The sequence below is a fragment of the Rhinolophus sinicus genome, chromosome 2, assembly GCF_057876585.1.
Source record: "Rhinolophus sinicus isolate RSI-liver-muscle chromosome 2, RSI-T2T, whole genome shotgun sequence".
Classification (NCBI taxonomy): Eukaryota; Metazoa; Chordata; class Mammalia; order Chiroptera; family Rhinolophidae; genus Rhinolophus; species Rhinolophus sinicus.
In genome coordinates, this window is record NC_142502.1 from 53,001,065 (window position 1) to 53,026,669 (window position 25,605).

General features: G+C 48.1%; 1 protein-coding gene across 2 annotated transcripts in view; it reads left to right on the top strand.

Moving 5' to 3' along the window:
- The first annotated feature begins 4,425 nt into the window (after positions 1-4,425).
- The window catches only part of SIM1 (SIM bHLH transcription factor 1), a 71,924-nt gene continuing 50,744 nt past the window's right edge, over positions 4,426-25,605 (top strand). The window contains exons 1-9 of one of the 2 annotated variants that reach the window (XM_088795537.1): positions 4,426-4,746; positions 5,389-6,017; positions 15,459-15,541; positions 18,933-19,022; positions 19,592-19,700; positions 19,829-19,914; positions 20,606-20,805; positions 21,022-21,128; positions 21,864-22,011. In XM_088795537.1, the coding sequence (XP_088651663.1) occupies positions 5,843-6,017; positions 15,459-15,541; positions 18,933-19,022; positions 19,592-19,700; positions 19,829-19,914; positions 20,606-20,805; positions 21,022-21,128; positions 21,864-22,011 (998 nt within the window). In that variant the 5' untranslated portion in view covers positions 4,426-4,746; positions 5,389-5,842. Of the gene's footprint in view, positions 4,747-5,388; positions 6,018-14,819; positions 15,055-15,458; positions 15,542-18,932; positions 19,023-19,591; positions 19,701-19,828; positions 19,915-20,605; positions 20,806-21,021; positions 21,129-21,863; positions 22,012-25,605 lie in introns of those variants that run through there. The other variant, XM_088795538.1, reaches the window with a different exon arrangement.

The window sequence follows — 25,605 nt, forward strand, 5'->3', positions numbered from 1 at the left end:
AAGGGAAACTCTCCAGAAATCTATTCCAAAGGCTCTCAAATCCAGAGGGGATGAAGCACACGTCCTCTGGATCCACCCAGTTCAAATGCTTCTCACCCTTTTCGAGGCCACAGACCCCATTCCGCCCCCTTCCGGCCATTCGGTCTCGGTTCGCGAGCCCCAGCCTGGCGTCCTTAGGAATCCAACAGTCTTTCCATCTGAGGTCTCAAACCAACGTTGATCTTCAGCTTTTGAACACCTTGGTTGTGCACCTGTGCCCAGCTTTGCGTACTTATACACGCACACCATCCAAAGCTCCATTTCTGTAAAGGAAAAGTGTGAAAAGTGCCACGCCCGGAGCGGCAGGCACCCACGGGCTCCGGTCCTTAGTATGCGCAGCATCAGAGTTTTCCAGTTCTTTTCAAGTGTGCACAGTTTAAGAAGCACTCCGGTTTCTCAGCGGCCAATTTAGACTACGGTTTCAAAGTCTGGGTGGAAAATGTTGTCTAGAATATTGAGAGAAAGTATATAATACTCTTACTTGTAATCACCACTCTTATTTTTCAAGTTGCTGCATTTTCTTTCTTTTTATTTTTAGTCTGTAACCACCGAAGCTAATTTTTTGAATATTTCAATGGTCGATGCAGGCAGACACCTGAGAAGCAATACCTCAGAAGAGAGCTGTTTTGTTTTTGCATAAAATAGCTTATACTTTTCAAAATGTCCTGACCAAACAATATTTACAGTAATTTAAAAGATATTAAATATAGCCCGATTTTGGGGGAAGGTTCCTTCTATCCTTTGTTTTCTAGCAGAACCGCCCCACTGAGTCAAAGTCGTAAGGGGCTCTTGTTTCTGCCTGGACATCACAGCGTCTAAATGTGGTAATAAAATGGGGGCAAGAGAAGGATTCACTTACAAACATGGAAGGAGTAAAACATTAGTATTTCCCTAGACATTAATATTTCCCTAGATAAATTCTCTTTTCCAGTGGTGGAGAGTGAACATCTGGATATAACATACTGAGATATTTAACTGATCATCTTCAGAGTTTATATCTTGATTATAAATATATCCTTCATCCTGACCTTGAGTTAAATACGAGCCTGTGTGCTTTGTACAATTGCGTATGTGTAATGTACAAACGTGTGAAAGTGCATGCGTCCCTAGCAGTATGCAAAAATATAACAAAAAAATAGTACGTAAGGGGGAAGACAGAGATCACTATAGTTTTCGTAAGATACTCAGGTATCAGGGCGCAGAGAGGAGTTAGTAGAAGGCAGGAGAGACGTCTGTGCCCTAACAGGGGTGGGCACCGCAGTTCGCCTGGGTCCCGGCTGCTGCACTGAAACCCGTGGTTTGCCCAGGAATTTCTCTGGGCTTTCACTTGTTCTTTTATCACCCAAGGGCTTGGCTTTTCTAGTCTGGACTTTGCCAGATGTTGGGAGGGGGTCAGGCGATCCTGGAGGCCCCCTCTTCTTGGTTGCGGGCAGGCACTGGCGAGTTGGTTCTGGGATCCGCCAGGGCGGGCCCGGGGGCTAGAGCCGTGGACGCCTACACGTGGTGGCGTGCCTGCCAGCTGAGGGCCGGCTCCATGCAGGCTGAATCCGGGATCGCCCCGAATACGAAAGAGATTCTCAGGGGGTACAACGTCGCGGTCACTCTAGGCTGTTTGCACTCCTGGGAGGGGAGCAGAGGAGAAGGGAGGCGAGGGGAGGGGAGGAGCAAGGTGTTTGTTTATAGATCGGTTCCGGTTTCTTCCCCCATTAAGATCGCGTTCCGGGGCGGCGTAGACAAGTGCACGAGTGCCAGAGGGCTACGTTTTGCGGCACCCGCGCTAGGAAGCGGTGGCCGAGACGCCCTGAGGATTCCTGTTTAGTGTTGTTGGGTCGAGTGTACGGGTCTCTTTCCTCTCTGGGGCTTTCCCCTTTATATTGACCAAGAGGTGGGTGGGATTTGCCTTTTAACTCCAAGAAACTTATTTAAAATTTCTTCTGCTAGAGGTGAACACAAATTCACCGAACACAAGGGAAGCACCTGAGGATCCGGTTCACGCCCCCGGCTGGTAGGGGGCGCGTGCGGGGGCCCGCGGGCGGGGTTGCCCGGAGGGTGCGAGGCCGGGTCCCTGCGCCTGGTCAAGGGAGTAAAGGGGCCGCATTCCCGCTCCAGCCTAGGTTCAAAGATTAGAAAAACAGGTGTCACGTCGCCGTGCTAATTCACTCTCTGGGTAAACGCGGCTCAGACACTTGTGTGCGGCGGACTTAGCAAGGGGGCGGTCACCACATGGCCGTGCATTCACTTTGTTTATTAAACGACATCTACTCGGTTTATCGACAACTGAGCTTCACTGGGACGCTGCAGCAGCCTGACAGGCCCCCCAGGACATCGCCTTCCGTGTGAAAACTTCCGTACTCCTTTTGCCCATCTTGCTTCTGAAGGCAGAATCCTACGTTTCTTCCAGGTGAAAAACATCCTGAATGGGAAGCCCGGCACCGCCTGATTCCCCGATAGAGTTCCTGCGGTGAGCGAGAGTTTCAGACCCCAGAAAAGCACTAACACACCTGCACTTTCTTTGAAGTAGAGATAGGATTTCGAGCTACCGCAGACTTAACAGAAATCCTTTCTAGAACACGGTCGGAAAGAAAACAGTTTCTTATCCCCTCAAGTGTCATTGCTTTGTCTGGCAGCTCCATTTTGCCCCTAAAATCCGTCAAGGTTGGGGTTAGGGAGAACAAGGGTCACTGAAGGTCCTTTCACCTTCTACAAACACAGCTCCCCTTTCTATACATGTAGTACTTAGTTGGTCTTGTCTGCTCTTTCTGGAATCGTAAGGGAGCCAGCCACTGTACATCTCTGCAGTCCTACCCATCCAGGTCTGTAAGTGGCTACAGCCTCTGGGGAAATGACTCCACCTTCTAGATCAATAGCCCATTAGTTGGATCCCAGTTTTGAAACACCTACAAAATCTCATTTTTAGTTCTTTTTCTGATTCTTTCTTTCTATCCAGAACGGTTACCTCCTCTTGCCAGGTGTTTCCCAGATGTGTAAACACCCCCAGAAATCTCCCGTGGTCGCTGTGAGCTTACTGCCATCCGGCAGCAAGGAAGTGGCAGTTGTCTGTATTTTTGAACAAACACTTAAAGTTGTTCTGAACCTCAGCAGAATGGCACACACCCCTCTTCAAATATATGTTTTCTCAGCGGCAATTAGTGCCACAAAGGAGAAGGTGACAGCAACATTATTGGTGTTCTCACTCTTTTATGGCAGATGAAACAACTGCCTCCAAGCGCTGAATCACGGTCACTAGCATCACCAAAAACAAGCTGGGAATCACATCTATAGGGAGTGATTCGCAAGCACCAAAAATTGACTTGTGGGTCAAGTCAACTTTTTCCCCGTTGCTCTCTGTTGTCTTTCCTCAGATGACAGAGAGACGGCGATTCAAATTAGGTCTCTAAGATAGAATTTGTCAGCAATGATACTTACAAACGTTTGTTTAAAAGGCTCCTGTTGGGGAATTTTGAATGTTGTAAATTCATTTGTGCACATTGTATCCTTTCTGTAAAGGAATATTCATGTTGGACTTTTGTTTTCTGAAACAAAAAGTCTTCGCTGACGTGTAAGATAACGGAATGTGTGAGCTATCCATCTAATTCAATTTTGGCCTGAAATGTAACCTCTTTCCCCTAGTATCCCCTATCTGCTATCCTTTAAGAAAAAACTCCACGGCTGAGCTTTCCGCGGTGAGCCAATCAGCCCCCAAACTCAACCCATTTCAAAAAAGACGCTTCTCTTTGGGATTAATTGAAAGACAGGCATATTTATCTCCTCTGGCGATAAATTAGGTGTCGCTGTGGATTCAGAGAAACGTGAGAGAAAATAAAGCCCAACACTGGCCGCGAGCACTCCGTGGGCCTGGCGCACGCGGTGGGCCCCCGCGACTTGCCAGGGAAGGGCACGGTCCCCAGGTCGGCTCTTGGGCGAATCTCGCTCGCAGTACAGGCATCTCCCTACTTCTCCAGCCGGGAGCCCCAGGCCCCCGGACCTGACCCCTGCGGCCCCGAGCGCCCCTGGTACTACGGGGTTGGTGCTCGCGACTGACAGTTTAGCCATTCGACCCCAGGGATCGCGGAGTGCGTGGGTCCTGCACCTCTTCCCCAAGGCCGCGGATGCAGGGAGCAGTGGCAGCTGCAGGGCAGAGCGAACACCAGTGCAGGGGCTCGTTAATAACGCGGCGGCCACGCGGGTAGCAGGCGAGACAGCGAGCCCCGAGTGGGTGAGCGCAGGGAGGAGCGCGGGGCTCGGCGCGGGGCGTGCTCGCGTCACTCAGCCCCGTTGACCAATGAATACCGTGCCCCGGGGCGCGTCGGGCCAATCGGAGGCGAGGAGGTTTGTGAGTGACATTAAGAGAGGGCGGGAGAGAGACAGCCCGGGAGTGAAGTTGAAGCTAAACCCCGTAAGGTATAAAGAAGTTACAGGGGGGCGTTTTCGGCTTCCAATTAGGAATATGCCGGCTTTGTAGCAACTACCGAGGAGGAGGATTCTAAAACCACCTCACCCGTCCCAAAGCCCGCATTCCCCTGCTTCTTCCACGCACCCTTCCCCCAATTTATGACCAGGGGAGAGAAAAGGGAGCCAGGGCGCGCTCTGCTCCTCTCTGCCGGTGGGAAGCTGAGAGGCCGGCGGAGTTGCTTAGGTGGACCGTAGACATGAGTACAATTAAAAGGCTGGCGCCTCCACACCCTTTGCAGCCATCGCGGACTGAAGGTAGGTGAAGCGGAAGACACCCTGCGCCCGCCCAGCTGCACCCGCAGCATTACGGCTGAGGGAGAGAGGCCGGACCGCCTCCTACCCCCCTGGTGCCTGCCAGGCGCTGTCGTGAATGTGCCACCTGTTAACCTGGTGCTGCCGTGCCCGGCGTGTTGTCGCCCCTGCTGGGCAGGGAGAGCGCTGGGTCGCCTCGGGAGTCCCGAGGGACTTGATGTGTAAGAGCCACTTTTTGCGGAATCCCTGAGACTTGAGACCCAAGTTAGAGAGGTAGCCAAGTTCCAGATCTGCCAAAGTGGGGTTACTGAAAGGCGACCGCAGCGCTGTGGAGGAATTCGGATTTGCAGAAACCTGCTTTTCTGGGACTTGCGCCTGGCCCGGGGGCACGGGCACGGGCATCGGCGGTTGTGGGTCTCCTAAGGGTCTTCAGAAATAGGCGTTTTGTTGTTTGGGCAACTTCCCAGGGGGCTGGAGAATGTGGCATTATTTGCAAGGGGCTCAGTCTCTGCTGATGTCTCCATATTTTAAAAAAACAAACACAAACACCGATGAAAGCTGAGGCCCTTTCCGGAATTCGGGACGAGGGCATAAGTGATTGTGGAACCGCAGATCTCTTATGCTCTGATGCTGTTGTCTTCACAGTGGCCTGAAAGAGACGCCCGGCTTTCATGTTCTTCCCAAAGGGGCTCGGAACCGCCTCTAATACCACGGGACTGAAGAGCAAACGTCGGGGATTATTATGTTGATTTTCCGAAGACCCGGGTTCGCAGCGCGGAACAGAAGGAAAGGCTGGCTCTTCAGGGGTCCCACCGGCATTTGATACACAGAAACTCCTAAGATTGCCCAGATTGCCCTGGATCAGCGACTTTTCCTATACTCGCATCCCGTATTGTTAAAGAAAAATATTCTGTTCGCCGCGTTGGTCTTCTACCACTATCAGTGAAACACTGAAGCAAATACTTCAGCCTCTTCATTCAAAGTATGCTTTATTTTATTTTATTTTTTTGCCAAAATGACCTCTAATTGAAAGTTTATTTTTGGTTTTGGATGAATCTGTGGAGCTTATGTTTTAAGAAGAAAGGGGGAACGAGACACAATGAAAGAGAAGTCCAAAAATGCTGCCCGGACTAGGAGGGAGAAGGAAAACAGTGAATTTTATGAACTGGCTAAATTACTGCCTTTGCCCTCGGCTATCACCTCGCAGCTGGACAAAGCATCCATAATCAGACTCACGACCAGCTATCTCAAAATGAGAGTAGTGTTCCCAGAAGGTAAGTGACTTTGCCCAGATGGAATTTCAAAGGCAGAAGGGTAAGGGGATTTGCCAGCCAGTGAGTGAGCCTATACCACTGGACAGAGAAGTACAATCATACTCACAGACGCTCTGCAAAGGGAAGTTGAGCGTGGCTGCTTCACTAAGGACCTGTCTGAACTTAGAATTCCCATTGCTTTTTCGTGGCACTTTCTACTTCCCCATTAATACTTTCTTTTCAGTCCCTCAGATATGTTTGGTTGGGAAGCAGCCCAGCAGTGCTTTTGTCTACACTTCAGATACTGGGCTCAATTGAAAGTACTACTAATCCAAACAAGACTTTCTTTTTTTATTCCTCTTGTTAGAATTGTATCTAGTAGAAAACAGGAACACTGCCAAATTCTCGTATTTTCGCTACGTACAGATAGACCCGTGTACATGGAGCTAGCTAAACCAGTTAATAATTTCTATATATGTTTATAATTCTGCAAATGAGGAGCAAGCATATTCATGAACAAATATGTCCTGAATTTACCTAGTCTCTTGACTGAAATAGCAAATTTATTTTGAGTTTTTGAGACATTCACAGATTCTGAAACTAACTCTGGGGCTTGTAATTTGCACATCGGCACTTGATATTATCTCTGAGATAACAGGCTAGACCCCAAATACATAAAATTGAATTAAGATGGTTAGACCACTTCGAAAATATCTTCTAGGTAGCAGGCAGGTTGGCAAACAGATCCTGGGAAAATTGTCTTATAAGGCCTAGAAGTTAGAATAGCCTAGCTGTTTACATGATTTGAAATGTGTATTTAGATTATGAAGATTTGCTGTGTGAGGACAGAGCAGACTTCACAAAACACTCTCATGTATAAAATTTCCCATTTATACTCACTGGGAAAAGGACATATCTCTCTCCCATTTCCCAGTCCTTTTCTTTACCCACATTCAAATAACATGGACAGACTATATGTATGTGTGTGTGTGTGTGTGTGTGTATGAATGACATGTCTTTGCTGGGGGAGAGCAGTTTGGAAATGTAAAGGAAAGAATACCAAACAAACAAAAATCCAAGTGAAAGAACCCTGTTTATTTACAAACAAGGACTTCTTATTTGACCCAGAGAGGTTTATGTTATTGTTGATTTGGGATGTTTGGGGGTTGTTGTTTTCTTTTAAGGAAATAGTCATTATTGGCTTGGAGTTTTACTTTGCTTGATCTTAACTAACAGTTATTATCTGAATCAAAATCTTGCAAAGCATGTTCCAAATTAGTCATGGGCACTAAAGGAAAACTTTCCAATTATAGTTCAATTGTACCCCCAAACTATAAGTAGTGTTGTAGCCGTTGTGTCTTAAAACAGTTCTTTGAACAATCTCATCTGCTCCTGGAAACCACAACCTAAAATACCTGTCAAGTTAAGGGGTGGAGGGGAGAGGAGGGAGAACTTATATATATTTTAAAACCGTGCTTCCCATTCAAACTGTGCTGAGAACTGCTAGTGGGAAACTTACTGTGATGCTACACTGCCTTCTGTTTAAAAAAGAGATCTCGTCTATTATACTGTCAGCGACTACTTTATAAAAATAAAGCTATTGCGAACTCCGTTGGTCGCACTGTTCCTAACAGGATTATTAGCAGTGATTTGTCAGCCCCTGCGGTCTCAGTGGGCTCCCTTTCTGCGTGATTTCTGGTGGATCTCGTCAATTATCGGTGCCGATGTCGCTCGCTGTTTGATCAGAAGAAGCATATGGTGCTGCTGGTGGAGCTGCGAGTAACCGCGGGAGGAGGAGAATAGTGGGGCGAGGTTCCTGGGCGAGCACAGAGTGGGACCCGAGCGCCCGGGGAGTCCCCGGTCCCGGGCGCTCCTGTGTCGTGCAGATGCGGCCGTGAGAGTATTGGGCTGGGTTTTGTTGTTTTGGTTTTGTTTGTAAGACAGCAAGCTTTCTTGTTTAAGCGCTAACTCCACAAATTATAACTCGCGAGATAAATAAATAGAAAGAACATTAGTTCTTAGCTAACTTCTTGTTATTTTTAAAGAGGGCGCTGGTGAAGACTCCCTCTGGAGTCCGGTTGGTGGCCAGGCCGGTCCCCTGTGGCTACTTTAACTACGATTGTGCTTTCTGCAGCGTCCCTCACCTTCCTCCCCAGCCCAGGGCCCCGGGCTCCTCCCTCCTCTCCCTTCTGCAGAGGAGTGTGAGTTTATGGGGAGGAGGGGATGGACGATGTGTGAACTCTGGGCACATCATTTATTTCCCCAGCTACTGTTGAGCTCATAACTCACCCCGAAGCCTCCACCCGGTGAATCAGACAGGGTCATCCGAACAGCTGGCTGCTAGAAAGGAGGTTTTAATTTTGAGGATAGATTAACTTCAAAAAATGCAAAACTCAAACACAACCCTTAAAATATTAAAGAACAACAACAAACCCAAAAACCCAATAGCTTTTAAAGGAGTGCAGTAATCAGAAGCGGAAGAACTAGGCACCACCTGCAGAGGGTGCCAAATTTGGGTTCAGCTGTTTATTGAAGGCAGGGGGTGGACAAGATTGGGTCCATGGCAGTGGATGAAAATGAGCACTTTATACGGGGGTAATCTTTTTTAGTGATGAGAAATGAAAAGAATTTGAAGATAAAGTTCATTTTTACATGTGTCTTGCCACCATCCTAGCACATAGTAGGTCTTCAATAGAATTTTAAGGATGGAATAAAGATAATTATTTCACAATGGTAAGCATTCTATCACATGTGACACAGATTTTGCAAGGTATTTAATCTAAAATAATTATAAACCCTGTGGCATCTAGGGTTTATAAAACAAACCCTAGGCATAACAATGACTTTAAAACTCCAGTTTTTTCCATATACACATTTCATCTATAATACCCTGTATTAATGCCAAAAGGCTTAAATCAACAAACAAAAATCCTTCCATAATCATATTTGAAAAACATTTTTAAATACTAAAATATTGCTAATTCCCCTCCTCCCTAGATTGCTGAATACAATCCCTCCACTTCCCCCCCCTACACACACACCCACACCCAGGGTCTAGTAGATTCCTTGTCTGGGAGCAAACCTCAGCTTTTATCTATCTGAGTAGACAAAATTGAGCTGTTGAAGGAAAAATAAGAGAAAGAGAGAAAGGAAATATGGATGCCTGGAATAATTAAGAATAAAGTATTAGATTGGAGATTTCATAGTTAAAAAAAAAAAACTCAGGGAAGATTACTGTGAAATCATTTAAACTGCATATCTCCCAACTGGCAACATAGCCTGTTCTAAAACAGCCTTGCAAAGGAAAAATTGAGGCATCTAGAAATGTATGTCTTTCATATTATCAAAGGCAGAAAGGCAGGATTCAAATAAAAGATGACTTTATTTAGGACAAATTCAACTAAAAAGAAATATATGTGTTATCCAGATATAATACAGTTTTGGCAGTGAGGGGAAGTGGCTAACAGAATAACCTTTGCAAGGATCAGACATGTTTTCACATCTATAGCCATTCAAAATCTTGGTAGCATCACACTACCATTTCATTCTCAAGATGTCTTGGGATACTAAAAATAATCACAGAATTGAAATTAGTAACTGTGTGTGAAGGAGTCTCTACAAAGGCTGGAAGGACAAGGATTAAACAAACTTCCACAAACCCCTTCTATAATATTCACCTCAAGACTGAAATTTTTAATCACCCTATATTTTTTTGAGGCTGAGAACTGAAAGAGAAAAAGAGGCCCCATTTCCCACGTGGATGGGTGATTTAAAGCTGTTTTTCTTGCTGCTTGGGGAAATGATTGAGCATTAGGTTTCCTTGTTTATTTTCTTACAGAAGTTTTTCTCATTTAAAAGCCTTTAAGCACAGTTTACGCTCCACGCTGGTTTTCTCTGTTTAATTCCAGTTTTGATGTTGACTTAAAATGCAGAGTGCAGAACTAAACTCCGTGCAGAGCATTTGCAAGGCAGATTTATGTGCTGGAAATTGTAGATCAGATCAATGAAAAAAATACTTTTTTCCCCTTTAAACGGGGAGATCACTAATAAAAACAATAACAAAAAACCCAACCAAAATAGGGTATCATAAGCTATGGTGGGATGCTTTTAAGCAGGGTACAAATCACCCACCTGAAGCTAGACTCAGACTAAATTTCCAGAGGACAAACGTGATTTTTAGGGAGTTATTTTTCAATTCTGGGGAAATCTTGGCAGCTTCCATCTTTTGCAGACACAAATGTGGATACAGAACTCAAGCTCACGGATTCTTACCGCATTTTTCTATCTGTCGGCGCAGGTATTTCTCAAGGGAGCTTTAGACCCACCTAAAACGTTCTGATTTTAGCTGTGCGCCCGCCCACGGTCAGTCTCTGATCTCGGAATTCAAATTTTTGTTGAGTAGGGGGAGGAGAACCTTTAATTATTTAGCGATGGGTCCTGCTAACAGAAAGTACTAAAACCGTGTTTGAGAACTGCGGAGCAAACGCTCTTCGCAGGTAACCAGCCCCACTGGGCAGGCAGCTCCTGCACGAAGTCAGTCGTTCGATCTCGGTGGCTCTGACCTGACTAGGGATAGCAACATTGTGGAAGCCTCTACGGCGCCTCGGGCACTGGCCGGACCACGCCGAGGGGAGAAGCATGATGTCGAGGCCGACCCGCCAGGTCCGCGCGGTGTGGCCCATTCTCTCCCGGCGGCCGCAGCAGCAGAGCCTGCCCACCGTCGCTGTGGTGGCCGCCGCGGAGAGTGCGCTGGCTCGCGGCCTCCGCACAGTGTCTCCTCACTCTCCGCACAGGTCTCTGCTCACCCGGGGTTCGAGGACGTCTCCCCGGGCCTACCCGGTGCGCTCGCCGTCCCTCATGCTGCCCGGGCCACTCTCCCAAGGACCGGCCGTCGTCTAACCCTTAAGACGAGATCCCGCCCAAGCGGGCCGTTTTGCAGCCGTTGGAGTGCATATGGCCAAGTAAAACCGCCGTGGGATACGCATGAGACGCGTGGCAGCCCTGTCGGTCTCGCCTGCGCCTGCTTTGGGGACCGTGGCAACGCCCCGCCCGGCCACACTCGAATGCCCAGCGTCCTGCCGACATCGCTTGACCCTTTTCAGCCGCCACGCAGGGCACTCTTGTCAACTCCGCGTGCATTTTTGTCCCATGGTTTTGTTGGAACCTGGCTGAACCCCAGCTGTCCCTGGTTCCTGCAGTTTCGCATTCTCTCGCGGTGGGTTCGGGCACCGAAAGCCAGCTTGGTGGGATGGCTCTGTCCCAACCGGACAGCCCTGGCTAAGGGGCCAGAGCAAGATGAGGGTGCAGAGAGAGTCTCCACCTCAGATGTACACTAACTTTAGTGGATTCCCCAGGCTCCGGCGGGGGGTGCCCGAGGCAAACAGGAAAGGGCAGGGTACACAGTGCCCTGCCGAGTGCAGACACATCAGGTGAGGTCCAGGCTGCTGAGCAGGACAGAGCCTGGCCACGCGCGCGGCCACCAACGCCCTTGAGAGGTCCGCCACACCCGCCAGGTGGCCGAACAGGGTCGCGAGTGAGGCGGGCCCCAGCGCCAGACGTGGGGGTCGGTTCGTCTACGTAGGTGCGCAAAGCGACCTATTCAGTCACCGCTGCAGGAGCTCGATCTCGGCTAAGGGCCCCCAATCTTGGTCGGTCTCTGCCCTAGAGAGCGCAGCCGCAGAGGCTCCCGGAGTCCTAAGGCCACTTGGTTGCTGGGCCCAGGGAAAGGCTTGGGCAGTGCGCACTCAGCGAGGAAACCAGGCCCTGCGGAAAACCCAGGTGACTGAGACAAGTCCCTCCGGGACTCGAAGTTAGGAGCGCAGTCTTGGATGGCATTTCCCGCCTCAGTCACCAAGTTGTGGTCAGGTCATAGGACAGCTCCTCTGGCCCCCACTACGTTGCCTAAAAGGCATATAACGATCCATCCGGGAGATGAAGGTTCCCGGGAAGGGCTGTAAGAAGGACACATTTCTATTGAGATGTAGTGTTTGTTTATTTAAAAGAAACCGCACACACACAAAAAAAACCGGTAGGAGCTTTTCTCTTCCTCCTCTTCCGGTCTGAGTGAAGGAGGCGATGATGCTGGGTCTGTAATCTATATTTTGTCAAGAGTATGAAATTCATTCCGAAGGAAAAGCTCGATCAATTTATTTTTGCTGCTTGCAATAACACAGCTGGATGATGCTTTGAGCTCACGCTAGACTGGGGCTCATCATTCATTCGCCAAGAACGGGACTAAATTGTGCCTGTGGGATTAGGTCAATTTTAGTGGATCTACTTCGCCTCATTTGGTTACTAATTGGTTTCTTGTTTTATAAATCGAAATCTCATTTTCAGGAAATTACAAAACCCGTGCAGTCAGTCCATTGAGGTAATCCTTGGGTCAGGGGGTATTTAAATGGAAATGGCTCCACTGCTCACCGAGGGTAAAGCAACAGTGAAACTGCGCCCGGCTTTTCACATGAAATGTGAGCTAGCCCTTTAGATCCATAATAGATACATCCCTTGTAATACTACTTATGTAAATATGATAAACCAGACTTTAAGGGAAGGGGGGGCGGGGAAAAGCAAAATTTATCTGCTAAGGTTAATGTAGCATATCTTGGAAATCTTCCAAAATAGATTATGTTTTCCTTTGTCTTCGGCCACTTTAGCTGGGGAAAATCCTTTTGTCTAAAACCCGATTTAGTTATCGCCTCCCTCACAGAGCTCCTTTTCTCCTTTGCAAAACCCTGTTCCCTCGGCCTCACCGAATTACAAGAGAATCTTTAGATCTTGTTCCCACTGTAATCCTGCCGCAAAGGGAGCTGGTTTCCTCCTCATTTTAAACAGACAATCAAAGGATTTGCGAATTTTCTGCGGTAGGTCAAGTGCAGAAACGAAATCTCAGCTTACCCCGCTCGCCAACTGAAACTGGGTGCGGGAGCGCGTCACCGCAGGCAGGAGGTGAGGCGGTGCGGGGAGAGGGGTCTCGGACCCATTCCCGGATTTTCGGACGCGGAACTCATGACCCGGTTTCAGGAGGTGTCCTGAGCAGGCTAAAAGGCAAGCTCAGCCCTACCGGTAGTATTAGGTCACGAAAGCCCCGCAGGTAGACGAGGGCAGCTAGTCTCTTAGAAAACATTAACCCAGACAAAAATCGTGTGACAGAGATTTCGGCCTAGAACAAAAAGAGAAGGCAATGCTCGGTGAAAGTAAAAGGTTCCTTAAAAGGTCGGGGGAGGGGGTGGTGCAGGAGAGAGCGAGGGAGGCCCCTGTTAACCTGTGCCGGCCGGCTGTTCATTAACCTGCAGGAAAGCCTTATTTTCCCCGGGTAGGCGCATACTAATGAGGCCGCAACCTGAGACAAACAGTCTAAGCGGGCGCCGGAGTTCGGAACCAGTACTTAACCCCAGCCCAGCTTGGGGGATTTTCAGACGATTCGGGTCGGGAGGCCGATCCCGAGCGTCTTCCAGACGCTTTGGGGGTCCTTCATAATTTTAGAATAAAGATATTTGTTGGCCCCAAGCGTAGGCTTTGCACCCCGAGGAAGACCTGATTCCAGACGCAACGCGGCCTCGGTCAGCCCCGCTCGCCGGGGAGCGCTCCGGCCCCTCGATCCCGCCAAGCTTTGGGCTTTCAAGCTTCGCCTGGGCCCAGATATCCAAGGGCCAGCGCCATCCGTGTCCCCGGCTCTCCCAGCAGGATCCTTTTCCCTTTCCTCTTTTCCCCAGTGCGCCTCCATAGCCAACCCCGCCCGCCACTTCTTCATGGTGGGTATGTGTGAGCGGGGATGAAAAAATGAGCACATTGTGTCAGAAACCGAGGAGGATAGCTTGGCGGAGACGCGAGGCGCGAAGGGAAGGTGACTAGGCAAAGGGGTGTGTACAGACAGCTGTGGTGGAGGTCCCCCCGAAAGGTCCAGGAGGACAACAGGGCGCGGGGCGGTGGAGCCACTCGGCGGAGGGAGCCTGGGGCGGGCTAAAGAGGAAGAAGGGGTTGACCAGACGCGAGGGAGGGAGAGAAGTCCCGGCGCGGGCGGGGAGCATCAGTGTTTGCAGAGCGGTGGGGAAATCGTTAGATTTATTTAGATGTGCAAACACCCAGAAAGACCCGATTTGAGCTTAAGGGGCGCTCACGGTTACTCGTTACCAGGGTTTTGATCGTTTGCTTAGGAAGCAGCTCCTGGCCAACACATTTTAAGAGTCCCACTCCATGTTTTATTCTGAAAGACCCGCCCCCAACCCCACACTACAATGCAAGTGTGTTTGTCATTGTGTACTTCATAGTGATTTGCCCCGTACCCAGTAAATCAGTAAATCACCCGCCCCCCAATTCTGGTCATGTTAAATCTTGTTTAATGATGTAAGCATTAAATTGTTTACCTAGTTAAATTAATTACAGCAGCCACCATAAGTAGTTTAATAAGGGTAGGGCAAATTTCCTCTGCTTTATTTTTCATTTTATTTCTGTAAACAGGTACTATAACAGGCTCCATATTAATTTTTAAAAAACCAGCCATGGGCATCCTGAGAATTTTATTTTTTAGGCATCACGGGAAAAATGATTTGTGGTAAAGCCTGGAAAGATCTTAACGTGGTAGCATCAAAGAGAAGAAAGGGCTGGCTATCTTTGTTAACAGATGATACCTGGAAAGTAGAGAAATAGAATAATCCTCTACATCCAGAAGATCATGAAAATATTACTAAAACGGTGTTAGCACCTGAAAGTAGCTGACTTCAAAAAAGCCTGTGAGGGTTTTTTTTTGGGGGGGGGGAATTGGGGGTGGAGAGTTGAGGTTAGGATGTGTACGCCAAGGCTAGGAGGGAAAAGGCAGAAGAAGGACTGGGCGGGGATGTTGTTGCTGGAAGCCATGGCAAGCAAACGGATTTTTCCGAAGGGGATTAAAGTCAGAGGCCCAGGGGAGGAAAATGGCTGGAGAGCCCGCAGCCAATCAGAAAGCCCACCAGGAACCAGCTGGACCTGGCCAGCCGCCACAGGTCACTCTCGGCGGGCAGCGACATTCACTGGATGTGTGGACATCCTCGACCTCGTGATAAGGAGGATGATGAAACTTTGGGTGAGAAATAGTGTCCCTCACCCCTCTAAGCACACTAGTGAATCTGCACAATATTTATCTCTGGGGTGCAGTGTCGAGGGTCACTTTAGGCAAGGCTGTCCCCAAACTCGGCCACTTGGGGTCCTGTTACAAGAACAGTTAGCCAGGCCCTGCCCTCCCTGAGAAGCTGGGGCCCTTCTGGGAGAGGGAGTCTGACCTCTGTTCAACCCTTTAGAGGCTGAGAGGTCAGGGCCAAAATTTACTCGCTCCCGTCCTTCGCTGTCCAGGGGTGAGATGGGGGTGGGGAGCCTCGATCGTATCCGGTCGTGTGTGTGAGCTTGAGTGTATAACATAAGCACGAGACTACTCTCACTGCTAGCCGGGTCGAAGTCCCATTAGTAAAGGATGTCTCTGTGTGTCCACAGGACTCGGCGAGGCGTGGGGTCATTCGAGTAGGACCAGCCCCTTGGACAACGTTGGCCGTGAATTGGGCTCGCATCTGCTCCAGGTACTGGCGCGGGTCTCCCAGCGGCTCATATCCTGGGAGAGTCCGGGTGCCTGACCCCTCGCCTGGCTTCTTGTTTCCCAGAAAAATGGGATCCGGCCCGGACGTGGCCCTCCCGCAGGCATCTACAGTTTCTCCAAAGTTAAAAGGTTTAGCTCAACCTCGCTGGGTACGGATGGCGCTCGGAGAGAGAGAGGGAGGGAAGGTGACAACCGACACACAGGGTTTGGAAGGAAGCCCCGCAAGGCCCCAATCAGAACGTCTGAACCCAGGGAGGGGGCGCCATTTGACACCGTTCGGAGCGCCCCCACGCTAAGCTGCCGAGGCCGGGCTGCAAAACCGTCCGAAATGAAGGATTTACACAGGAAATAAGGGGAATCTGGTAGAAATGCCCGTCAATGCTTTAAGCCCACACATTCCGGATCCAGCTGCGTCTGCAACTCGTTTCATCTCCTCTCTGTAGTCCCCGGGCCCTCTCCTCTCTCTCCACACGTCCTCACCCCAGGCCAGCCTTGGCTGTGTACAGACTCTCATGCACACATACACCGCCCCAGGTAATGAGTTTATCCAGTGTGCAGGCACCCATTACCGCATTGTTTGCAGTGTACACCGTTTTAAATTGCCCGTTGCCCGCTTAAGTCGCCTAGCAAATATTTAAAATAGTGAAACTCCCGGTGGCATTTTTAGGCTTGACACTTGTCTCCCACCCTGCATCCCTTTATTAGTCAAGCCCACCGTGGGTTCCTTACGTAGGCGCCTCAAACCTAAGCAGGCAGCATGGGGGAACCCGAGCAGGTTGTCCCTGGTGGGCCAGGCCTTAGCAGCATCCCAAGGCAGGCGTGCGGGCGGCATTTCCTGTTCCACCGCTACCCAGTCCCTCTCTCAATCCCATGGGCCAGAGACTTTCGTTTCATAGATTAGAGAAAGGCCTTGTTCGAGTATTCCCTTACAGGCCTGGCCTCCATACCTCTGAATTTAACTGGAAAGGTACTGCCCCTCCTTCTCAGGGACAACTTCATCAGTTGTCTCTCAACAACTGACCCTCCACCCCAACCTCAGTCTTGCCATATTACCAGTTAATTTCCCTCATCAATACAAACAAGAGAACAAAACCCAAACAATCCCTTTCCGTTTCTGGCTCTTGCCCAGTCTTTTCCTCTTCTTTATCCCAACTTCTCACAGGAATTAATTACACTCTTAATTTCCATCACTCACCGGGAGGTGTGCATTCCCACACCTCTGCAGCCTGGCATCTCTCCCAGCCCATGTGCTCTGCGAGGCTCCACCACATTTTGATATGCAGCATAAAATGTTCATCTCTTATCCTACCTTATCTCATTCATTCCACAAATGTAGCTGGGCCAACTATGTGCCTCACCGAAAACCCTGCCTTTATGGAGTTTACATTCTAAGGAGAATAGCCTTGCAAACTCACACAGGTGCACTGCGTAGTGTAACAGGTGGTGTAGGTGCTGTGGAGAAAAATAAGAAGGGAAGGAGAAGGGCTGTGTTTGAGAGGTGCCATTTAAAATGGGAACGATGGCAGAGGACCTCACTGAGAAGATGACATTTGGGCCTGATGGAGGTGACATTTCTTACTTGACATTCTCCCTCTCCCTCGGTTTCTAAAGTAGCACACTTTCCTGGATTCTTCTCCCTCTCTGCCTGTTCCTCTGGTTTCCCCACCACTGTCTGGCTGTAAATGCTGGCATTTTCCCAAGGTTCCAGCTCTATCTCTCCTCTCACAGCTTCAAGGCCTCCTGAGTGATCTCAGCCAGTATCACCACCTCAACTCCTTTCCTCACATTTGCATGACTCCAGCTGGTTTCTCCAGATACCCCTTCTGAGCTCCAGACCTTTATTTCCTAGTGCCAGCTGGACACATCCAAATGGAAATCTGCATACACCTGAAGTTTAGCATCTCCAAGACAATAAGCCATTATCATCTTCCCCCAGACTTCCAGTCATACATAAAAACTCACCACGCTTCCCTCAGTTTTCAGCCTTGGTTAATGACATTACCCTCTACTCAATTACATTGCAGTGAGTCTCAGCTTCTCTTTCTGCCACCATAAATTCCACAGCAGAACCATCTTTGACTTGGACTCTTCTTCCTCTCTATCCCCCTGGGGACCACTCAAGTTCAGGCTGGACCATCTTTGATCTCCTTATCTCCATTCTTTCCTTCTGTAGATGACTGTCCACACTCTGCCAGGAAAAAACGAAATACACATCTAAGCATGCCATTCCCCTGCTTAGAAACCTTCTGGAACCCTGATGCCTACAGGTGCATCTCTGAATTCCTCATACTGACATCTCAAACTCCCCCCAAGCCAGCACTGGTGCACTCCCTCAGCTCTACTCTGGTCCATCCAAATCATCGCACCTGAATATACCAGACCTGTCCTCCCCCAGTACCCACATTTGCCACACCAACCCTTCCGCCTAGGATGCCCTCCCTTCTTTCTCCAGTTCAAGCTTCTCTTCAAGGCTCTGCTCAAACAGCTCCTCTAAGGCCACTCTGATTCTTCCCCATGCCTTCGGCCATTCAGCCTCTGGGCCCCCACAATACTATATTCAGCTATGTGGTCTTTACATCTGTCTTTAGGCCACTGCTGGACTTCCAGCTCCTCGAGAGCAGGATCCAACTCATTCTTATGTCTCTATTGCCTTGACTGAAGCCTCATTCACAGAGATAAAGGGACAGTGAAAGTCTGAGACTTTTCTTCATGGAGAGCCTGTCAGTTTGATACATCAGTGTAAATATACACACACCACACTATAGCACTACTCTATGGACTTGCTGCTCAGAAAGCCTCTCATCTTGTAAATCCCCCTCTCCCAGACTCAGAGCACTGGCCAGCTGCCTTCTGTTTATAACTTTCAGACTGCAGCCCTGTCACATCACCCAGTATCTGTTATTTCCCAAACCCTGCTAGTACTTGTTCCATTATAGGATGCTACCACTATGGAGTCCTCCAAGACTGCCATAGGAAACCTCTGATTCTTTCAGTGATCGTTACCCCAAGAACCTAACCCACCTCTTTTAGCAGGTTGTGATCCCCCTCCCCAGAATATTTGCCTGTGTATGAAACAGATATATCTGCTTTGTCCATTTCAGTGGATCCTGAATCTTGGAGGGCAAGTAGCCTTGTCCATCAATTCTTCTGGATCTATTCCAGTGTGCTGTGTTTCCCAGATGCTTACAAATGTGGAATGAACAAAAGAGGCACTCTAGTGGCTGGTTTTCTATGCCCTATTTCCTGCCAGCCCCTCTTTACTCCATCTCTCTGTACTTCTGGCTGAGTATTTCTAACTTCTGCCCCCACTCCCAACCCAATTTGTCCCCATAGCTCAGAGAGCCCACCATTCAACTCTGTTTCTATCTCCCCAGACCCTGGATGGTTTCATCTTTGTGGTGGCTCCAGATGGGAAGATCATGTACATTTCGGAGACAGCCTCAGTCCACCTGGGACTTTCTCAGGTAGGTGAGTGGTCTACACCTCCAGCCTTCAGTGTTTACAGCCAGAGTTGGAGGCAGGAGGTGAGGGGTGTGAGGGCTTTTTCAAAGGTTTTATATGTGTATTTCTGGGACTGGAAACATTCCAGCTGGCAGGAGGTCTGGATCTTTCCCTTTCTTCTACCTTTAGCTTCCAACCCAAGCCCAAACCTTGGAGACCTTTTTGAGTCCCTACCATAAGCTGAACAGCATGGGAAGTGGGTTTCATACTTATGTCTTCACCAGAACATTACCAGGGAGCTACTACTATTACTGTCAGGTTGATGCAAAAGTAATTGTGGTTTAAAAGGTAAAAATAATTGCAAAAACCTCAATTACTTTTGCACCAGCCCTAATATAATTACTATTAGTTCATTTCATAGATAAAAAACCTGAGGCTTCAAGAGGCTGCAATAGGTAACCTGCGTAGCAGACCTGGAATTAGAATTCAGGGCCAAACTCTAGAGTTTTGGCTCTTGTCCTCACAGACCTGTGGACCCCCTGACTCAATCTTCCCTCTTGCCTCGGAGACGGTAATACCTTCCTCTTTATAGGTAGAACTGACCGGGAACAGCATTTACGAGTACATCCACCCCGCGGACCACGACGAGATGACAGCGGTGCTCACGGCCCATCAGCCCTACCACTCTCACTTTGTCCAGGGTAAGGCAGACGCGTGCCTGTGACACTTGGGCGGATCGCAGTCCGCTTGTGGCTTTCCCCCAATTAGCCCCGACAGAGACTGTGGCGCGACGGCTCACTCTCGCGTGCTGCCCTCCGCTCTCTCCTAGAGTACGAGATCGAGCGATCCTTCTTTCTGAGGATGAAGTGCGTCTTGGCCAAGAGGAACGCCGGCCTCACCTGCGGCGGCTACAAGGTGCCTGACGGAGAGGGAAGATCCACGCCTCGTGGCGGCCGTGGCCACCTAACCCGGTGTAGGCGAAGGGGGCAGGACAAGAGGCGAGGGCGGCACGCGGGGACGTTCCTGCAGCCTGGGCAGCCTAAGGGCGTGCCCCGCACACGTCAACGCGCCGCCGGGAGGGCGCATCCACACCTGGGGACTACGTTTTAAGACTAAGCCTTACTGGGTCTGGCCTCTGGAGCTCTTAATCTGGGGCTCACACTGGGCCTTAGGGACGTGTCAAGCGTCTGAAATGGTCAGTCGCTTCGGTGAATTCGTGGGGTTTACTCATGGCTCCAGATTCTAACCCTCAGAGAGGTTCTGAACCGGAGAGGTTCGTTGCTTTAGGTCAAATCCGTGGTTCTCCTGTTTAATGAGATTAAACAAGTAGGCTCCAGGGCCCCGCTTCGCGATTCGGATGCGTTAGGGTTGGCAGGGCCCAGGTCTCCGTATTTTTTACAAGCCTGCAGGTGAGTTCAGTGAGGCAGTGCGGTCATTTCCTTGAGACACCTTAGAGCACCAATAACTGTGGGCACCTGAGAGCGGGGGCGTGGCCCACAAGGCGTTGGCGGTGGAGTTGAGACTCAAGATTTCGATTCCTTCCTCACTCCTTTGGGAGGCTTCCTGAATGAGTGGCTGAGTCTCCACCCCTCACCCTCCGCCGCAGGTCATTCATTGCAGCGGCTACCTGAAGATCCGCCAGTACAGCCTGGACATGTCCCCCTTCGATGGCTGCTACCAGAACGTGGGCCTGGTGGCCGTGGGCCACTCGCTGCCGCCCAGTGCTGTCACGGAGATCAAGCTGCATAGCAACATGTTCATGTTCCGCGCCAGCCTGGACATGAAGCTCATCTTCCTGGACTCCAGGTGGGCGGCCAGGGCGGGGAAAGGCCCGTCCATAGCAGGAGGGCAGCCCTGCTCAGTGACTGGGACCTCCTCGTGCACCTTAGGCGCCCATTTTGCAGATGAGGCGACTAATCGAACCCTACGAATTGAGGGTGGGCACACAGGTCTGAGATGGCTGTGTGGGGTGGGGGGAACCCCTACACCCCGCTCTCATTCCGCGGGGATTGCTCTCGGCAGAGTGGCGGAGCTGACCGGATACGAACCTCAGGACCTCATTGAGAAGACTCTGTACCACCACGTGCACGGCTGCGACACCTTCCACCTGCGCTGCGCCCACCACCTGTGTAAGGAGCCACCCTGCTCGGCAGCCGCACAACCCAGGCGCGTCCCCGGAGTACGGGGTGGGGGTCGGGGGAGACGAGAGGGCGTGATTTAAGTCCCCAGCCAGCAAACAGGTTGGAGCCCTTGTAGTCGGGTAGTGGTAATAGGGGAGGTCCTGTGAGCTGCTGCTGCAGCACTGGGTCCCACCTTGTTTTTCTAACGTCAGCGGGCCCACATTGGCGGAGGGAGCGTTTCGTTGTTTCCGCTCGAAATGCCCCCGGGAGGAGTTTTTTTTCGCCTATGGATATGCTGACCCCTCCGTCCCGCATTCCCCACAAACCTTAGTAAAGGTGGGAAGAGAAACCGGTCCTAACCCACTTGGCTCACGCGCATTGATCCGTATCACTCGCTTGGCTTTCCCTAATGCTTTGCTTTGAACTTAATCTCCCGGGACCCCGAACGTTAGCGTGGGAGTGGGTTGCCCAAACCCTACCCTCTGCAGTTAGACAATCGAATGGGCGGGGTCCTCCAACTTAAAGTGTCCCTCCTTTTGCTAATTGTGAGGGACGGAGGACTCGATGCAAATGAACAGGAAAAGCAATTCGTTTGTGAAGATGCATACGTTGACTCTCCCTCCAACCTGGGCGCGATTTAATTAGGGCCCACAGGGGCTCCGCACTCGCACCGCCAGGGCTGACATCTGGTGCGGATCAGGAGAGGGCTCGTTCACCACCAGCTGCCTTCTGTCTCTCCATTAGTGCTGGTGAAGGGGCAGGTGACCACCAAGTACTACAGGTTCCTGGCGAAGCACGGCGGCTGGGTGTGGGTGCAGAGCTATGCGACCATCGTGCACAACAGCCGCTCATCCAGGCCACACTGTATCGTCAGTGTCAACTATGTTCTCACGTGAGTGCAAGTCTGGGACCCCTTCGCTTACACCAGGCGACACTGGTCTCCACGAGGGTGCAGGTGGTGGGCACCAGCGGCTTAGGCGGGGCTGGGGTCCAATGGGGACGCTGGTTTTGACTCCGAGTGCTGCCTGCGTTGGGAAGCGGCAGCTTGAGAACTTTCATCTTTATGAAGAGGTCTCCTTCGTTATATTCTAGAGAAAGACTTAGGAGTCTTCCCATCCACAGTCCATATTTACTTTTTACTCTCTCTCTTTTAACCTTTTAAGCGAACTCTGCATTAAATAAAACTTAATGCAGCATAAAGGAAAAAAATGAGAGAGAAAGGAAAGGGTCCAACGTACGGAGCCATTTATGGATAACAAACAGGACATCTGTTTCACTTTTTCAAATCTGGGTTTGAAGTTCTTAATTTTAAACAGAGTCTCCAATCAAAGTTAAGAGTTCTGAGAGAGTGATTTTCCCCCTGAACCACAAAGGGGGTTTAAGTGACCAAGAGGGTCTGACTTTCACCTCCAGAAAGCAAAGGGACCCAAGCTAGTGCTGGAAGTTTGGGCCTGCGCCCAGGCCCCGTGCGTGTCGTTTGACTGTATCATTGGGTGAGGAGCCGGCCTCGCTGTGCGACCTGCGGATGCAGCTGGCTAGGCGGTCAAGGCAGCCGCATTTGAGCCATATTCTTTCTAGAAACAGTAATTGTGTGGTCCTGCGGCCTGATCACGTGGCCTAGTGTGCAGCTTGTGAAGAAAGCACGTTCTGTACAATGTTTGTGAAAGTCAAAATGTTCAAGCCTTTATGAAGAGCCCTTTGTGTGCACAGTTGCCTTTTTTTCCTCTTTTTTTTTTTTTTTTTGGTTTTCTTTTTTTTTTTGAGGTTGAAATTCTTGTGATTTTAGGGCACCTCAGGCGTTATTTGCTTTGGAAGAGTTGACACACCAGGTACTTAGTAGAAATGCTATTTTGACATTAGGAAGTTGGCTAAGGGGTGCTTTTTGTAATCAGACTATATATAGGTGATGAGGACTGGATTCATTCCATGTTCTTTTAAATTGCCAAATTAAAAATGTAGTAGTTGGAAATATTATGCTTGGCAATAAGATTATTTACTTTGTGACCTGTTTAATAGGAAATTTAATTCAATAGACTTGGAGAATGAATTTAGATAAGAATTCAGCACTCAAGAATAATAGCTGGTTATTAAGAAGAATCATTTTTTTCATTGTACTAAACAGTGTTAAAATAAATATTAGGATTCTGTAATAGCACAAAGACTGTGGATTTTAATACAGAGCAGAAAACAGCAATATTTTGAGTATCATGAAACAAAACCATCTATTTTATGAATGCAGTTTTTCATATTAAAATCAACATAAGCGAAAACGACAAATCATAATTCATAAATAAGCCACTTTGTGAAGCATAAGTATTAAAGAGTGAAAAATTATGTCTGCTTACCATGGAAAGGAAATGGACATTCTTTAAGAAGGTGCTTTGTATGTCTGAGACATCACAAGCATTATACATACACTCTGTTCTCTGGTGGGTGCCTGTGGTTAGTAATCATTTTTTATCAAACAGCAGGGTATATAGTCACACAGACCCATATAAATGATCAGAATGCAAGTTAGACCTCCCAATGGGTAAACTTAATTTATGTTTGGTATCATTTTGAAATATTCTGTTTTGTTTTCCAGTGGGTAAGTGTATTTTCTTTCTTCTGTTGACTCTGTCATTCTTCACTTTACACACTTCTTCAGAGCTGCAGGATTAGGCTACCAAGTTTACATCAGATTAAAAAGATGTAATGAGGATAAATGATTTACAGAAGGAAAAATAGCATGGCACACATTTTCCTGAATGTTTTATACCTCTAAATGAAAATAGAAATAAACACAGACGCACACAAGATGAAAAGCTGAAATTGATTACCCTTTTATGAGGCTCAGCTCCAATTCTTTGTATAAAACTTCTGGACATTTTTTATAGCTGCAAATGTGGAAACTGCCTTAGATAAAATGTCATCAAGTGGCTCTGTGTGTGTTGACAGGATTTTCATAATGAACAGGTTGCAGTTTGTTTGATGTGTATATCACACATCTGGCTGGAAGTTACTAATTTACATTGTCTTAGCAAATTAAATAGATGGCTATTGATTCTCTATGGTAGCAGTGAACTACCACATACATTTGTTTTCAGGGTTAGTTCTCTATGAAGCCTGAGAATAAGTGAATTCTTTCCAAATACACCACCTCAAACAACGTACTTAAAAACCACAAGCCACCCCCGACCCCCGCCCTGGCAAATAATTTGACAGGCCAGATGTTTTCCAAATTTAGACATTTTAATAGCATACATTTTGAAGGGATTTTCATGTCATGAAAGTAGAGAGAATTTTAAATAAGCGTTCATCAAATAAAGGTGTGACATTTTGGTGGAAGTCACATAAGCTTAGTTTTCTACTTTCTTGATGGTAAATGTATTGTTGAAGTTAAAATATGCCTAGAAAAATTACTCAATATTATGTAACAAATCAATGATGAATAGAAATTTCCAGTAACCTTGTTTTAATCAGCAGCTGCAACAGCAAATAGGAATTTTAGAGGTAGGTGGTGTATGCCCTGATGCTTTGCTGGCTTTTGTATGACCACCATACAAAATGTTGGTGTTCTGAAATTCTGGAGAGGAGAGTAGGAGATACTATGATTACATTTTAAAAATTCTCTTAGTTTTTCTCTGGGCCCTTGAGGTTCCCTAAAGCTTCCATAGCTCTTCATTAAAACTGAAAAATCCCCCCCAAACAAACAAACAAACAAAAACCCAAAACCTCAAATCAGTAACCAACTACCCCCCAAAACCCATTAGAAACCCCAAACAGGAAATCTGACAGTTGATGTTTTTTTATAAGACACACATGCCCTGATGCCCTGTGAGCTTTATGTGCCACATTAAAAAAAAAAAAATTATCTTACAAATTACACAATCTTTCTTACAGGCTTTGAAATAAGTGGTAAGTATGCCAGGCCCTGCTCCCTGACTATTTTCAAGAGGATATGAGAATGGAGCTAGTGTCTAGTAACAGTGAATGTTGGGGAAAATCCAGAAAAATATGGAGAGGAAAAGGAAAGCCTACTTTGTAAAACCTAAGTAATTTTCAAGAATTCATATTTCCTTGAGTTTGTTTAATTAGAGGTATTCATTACTACCATGTTTCCCCAAAAATAAGACCTAGCTGGACCATCATCTCTAATGCATCTTTTGGAGCAAAAATTAATATAAGACCCAGTCTTATTTTAATATAAGACCAGGTATAATATAATATAATATAATATAATATAATATAATATAATAAATATAATATAATATAATATAATTAATATAATATAATTAATATAATATAATATAATACAATACCGGGTATAATACATAATATAATATAATATAATATAATACCAGGTCTTATATTAATTTTTGCTTCAAAAGATGCATTAGAGCTGATGGTCTGGCTAGGTCTTATTTTCAGGCAAACACGATAATAACCAGTTCAGAGAGAAAACATTACTTAAGTGAAGAAAATTGACAATGTGGAACATTCAATA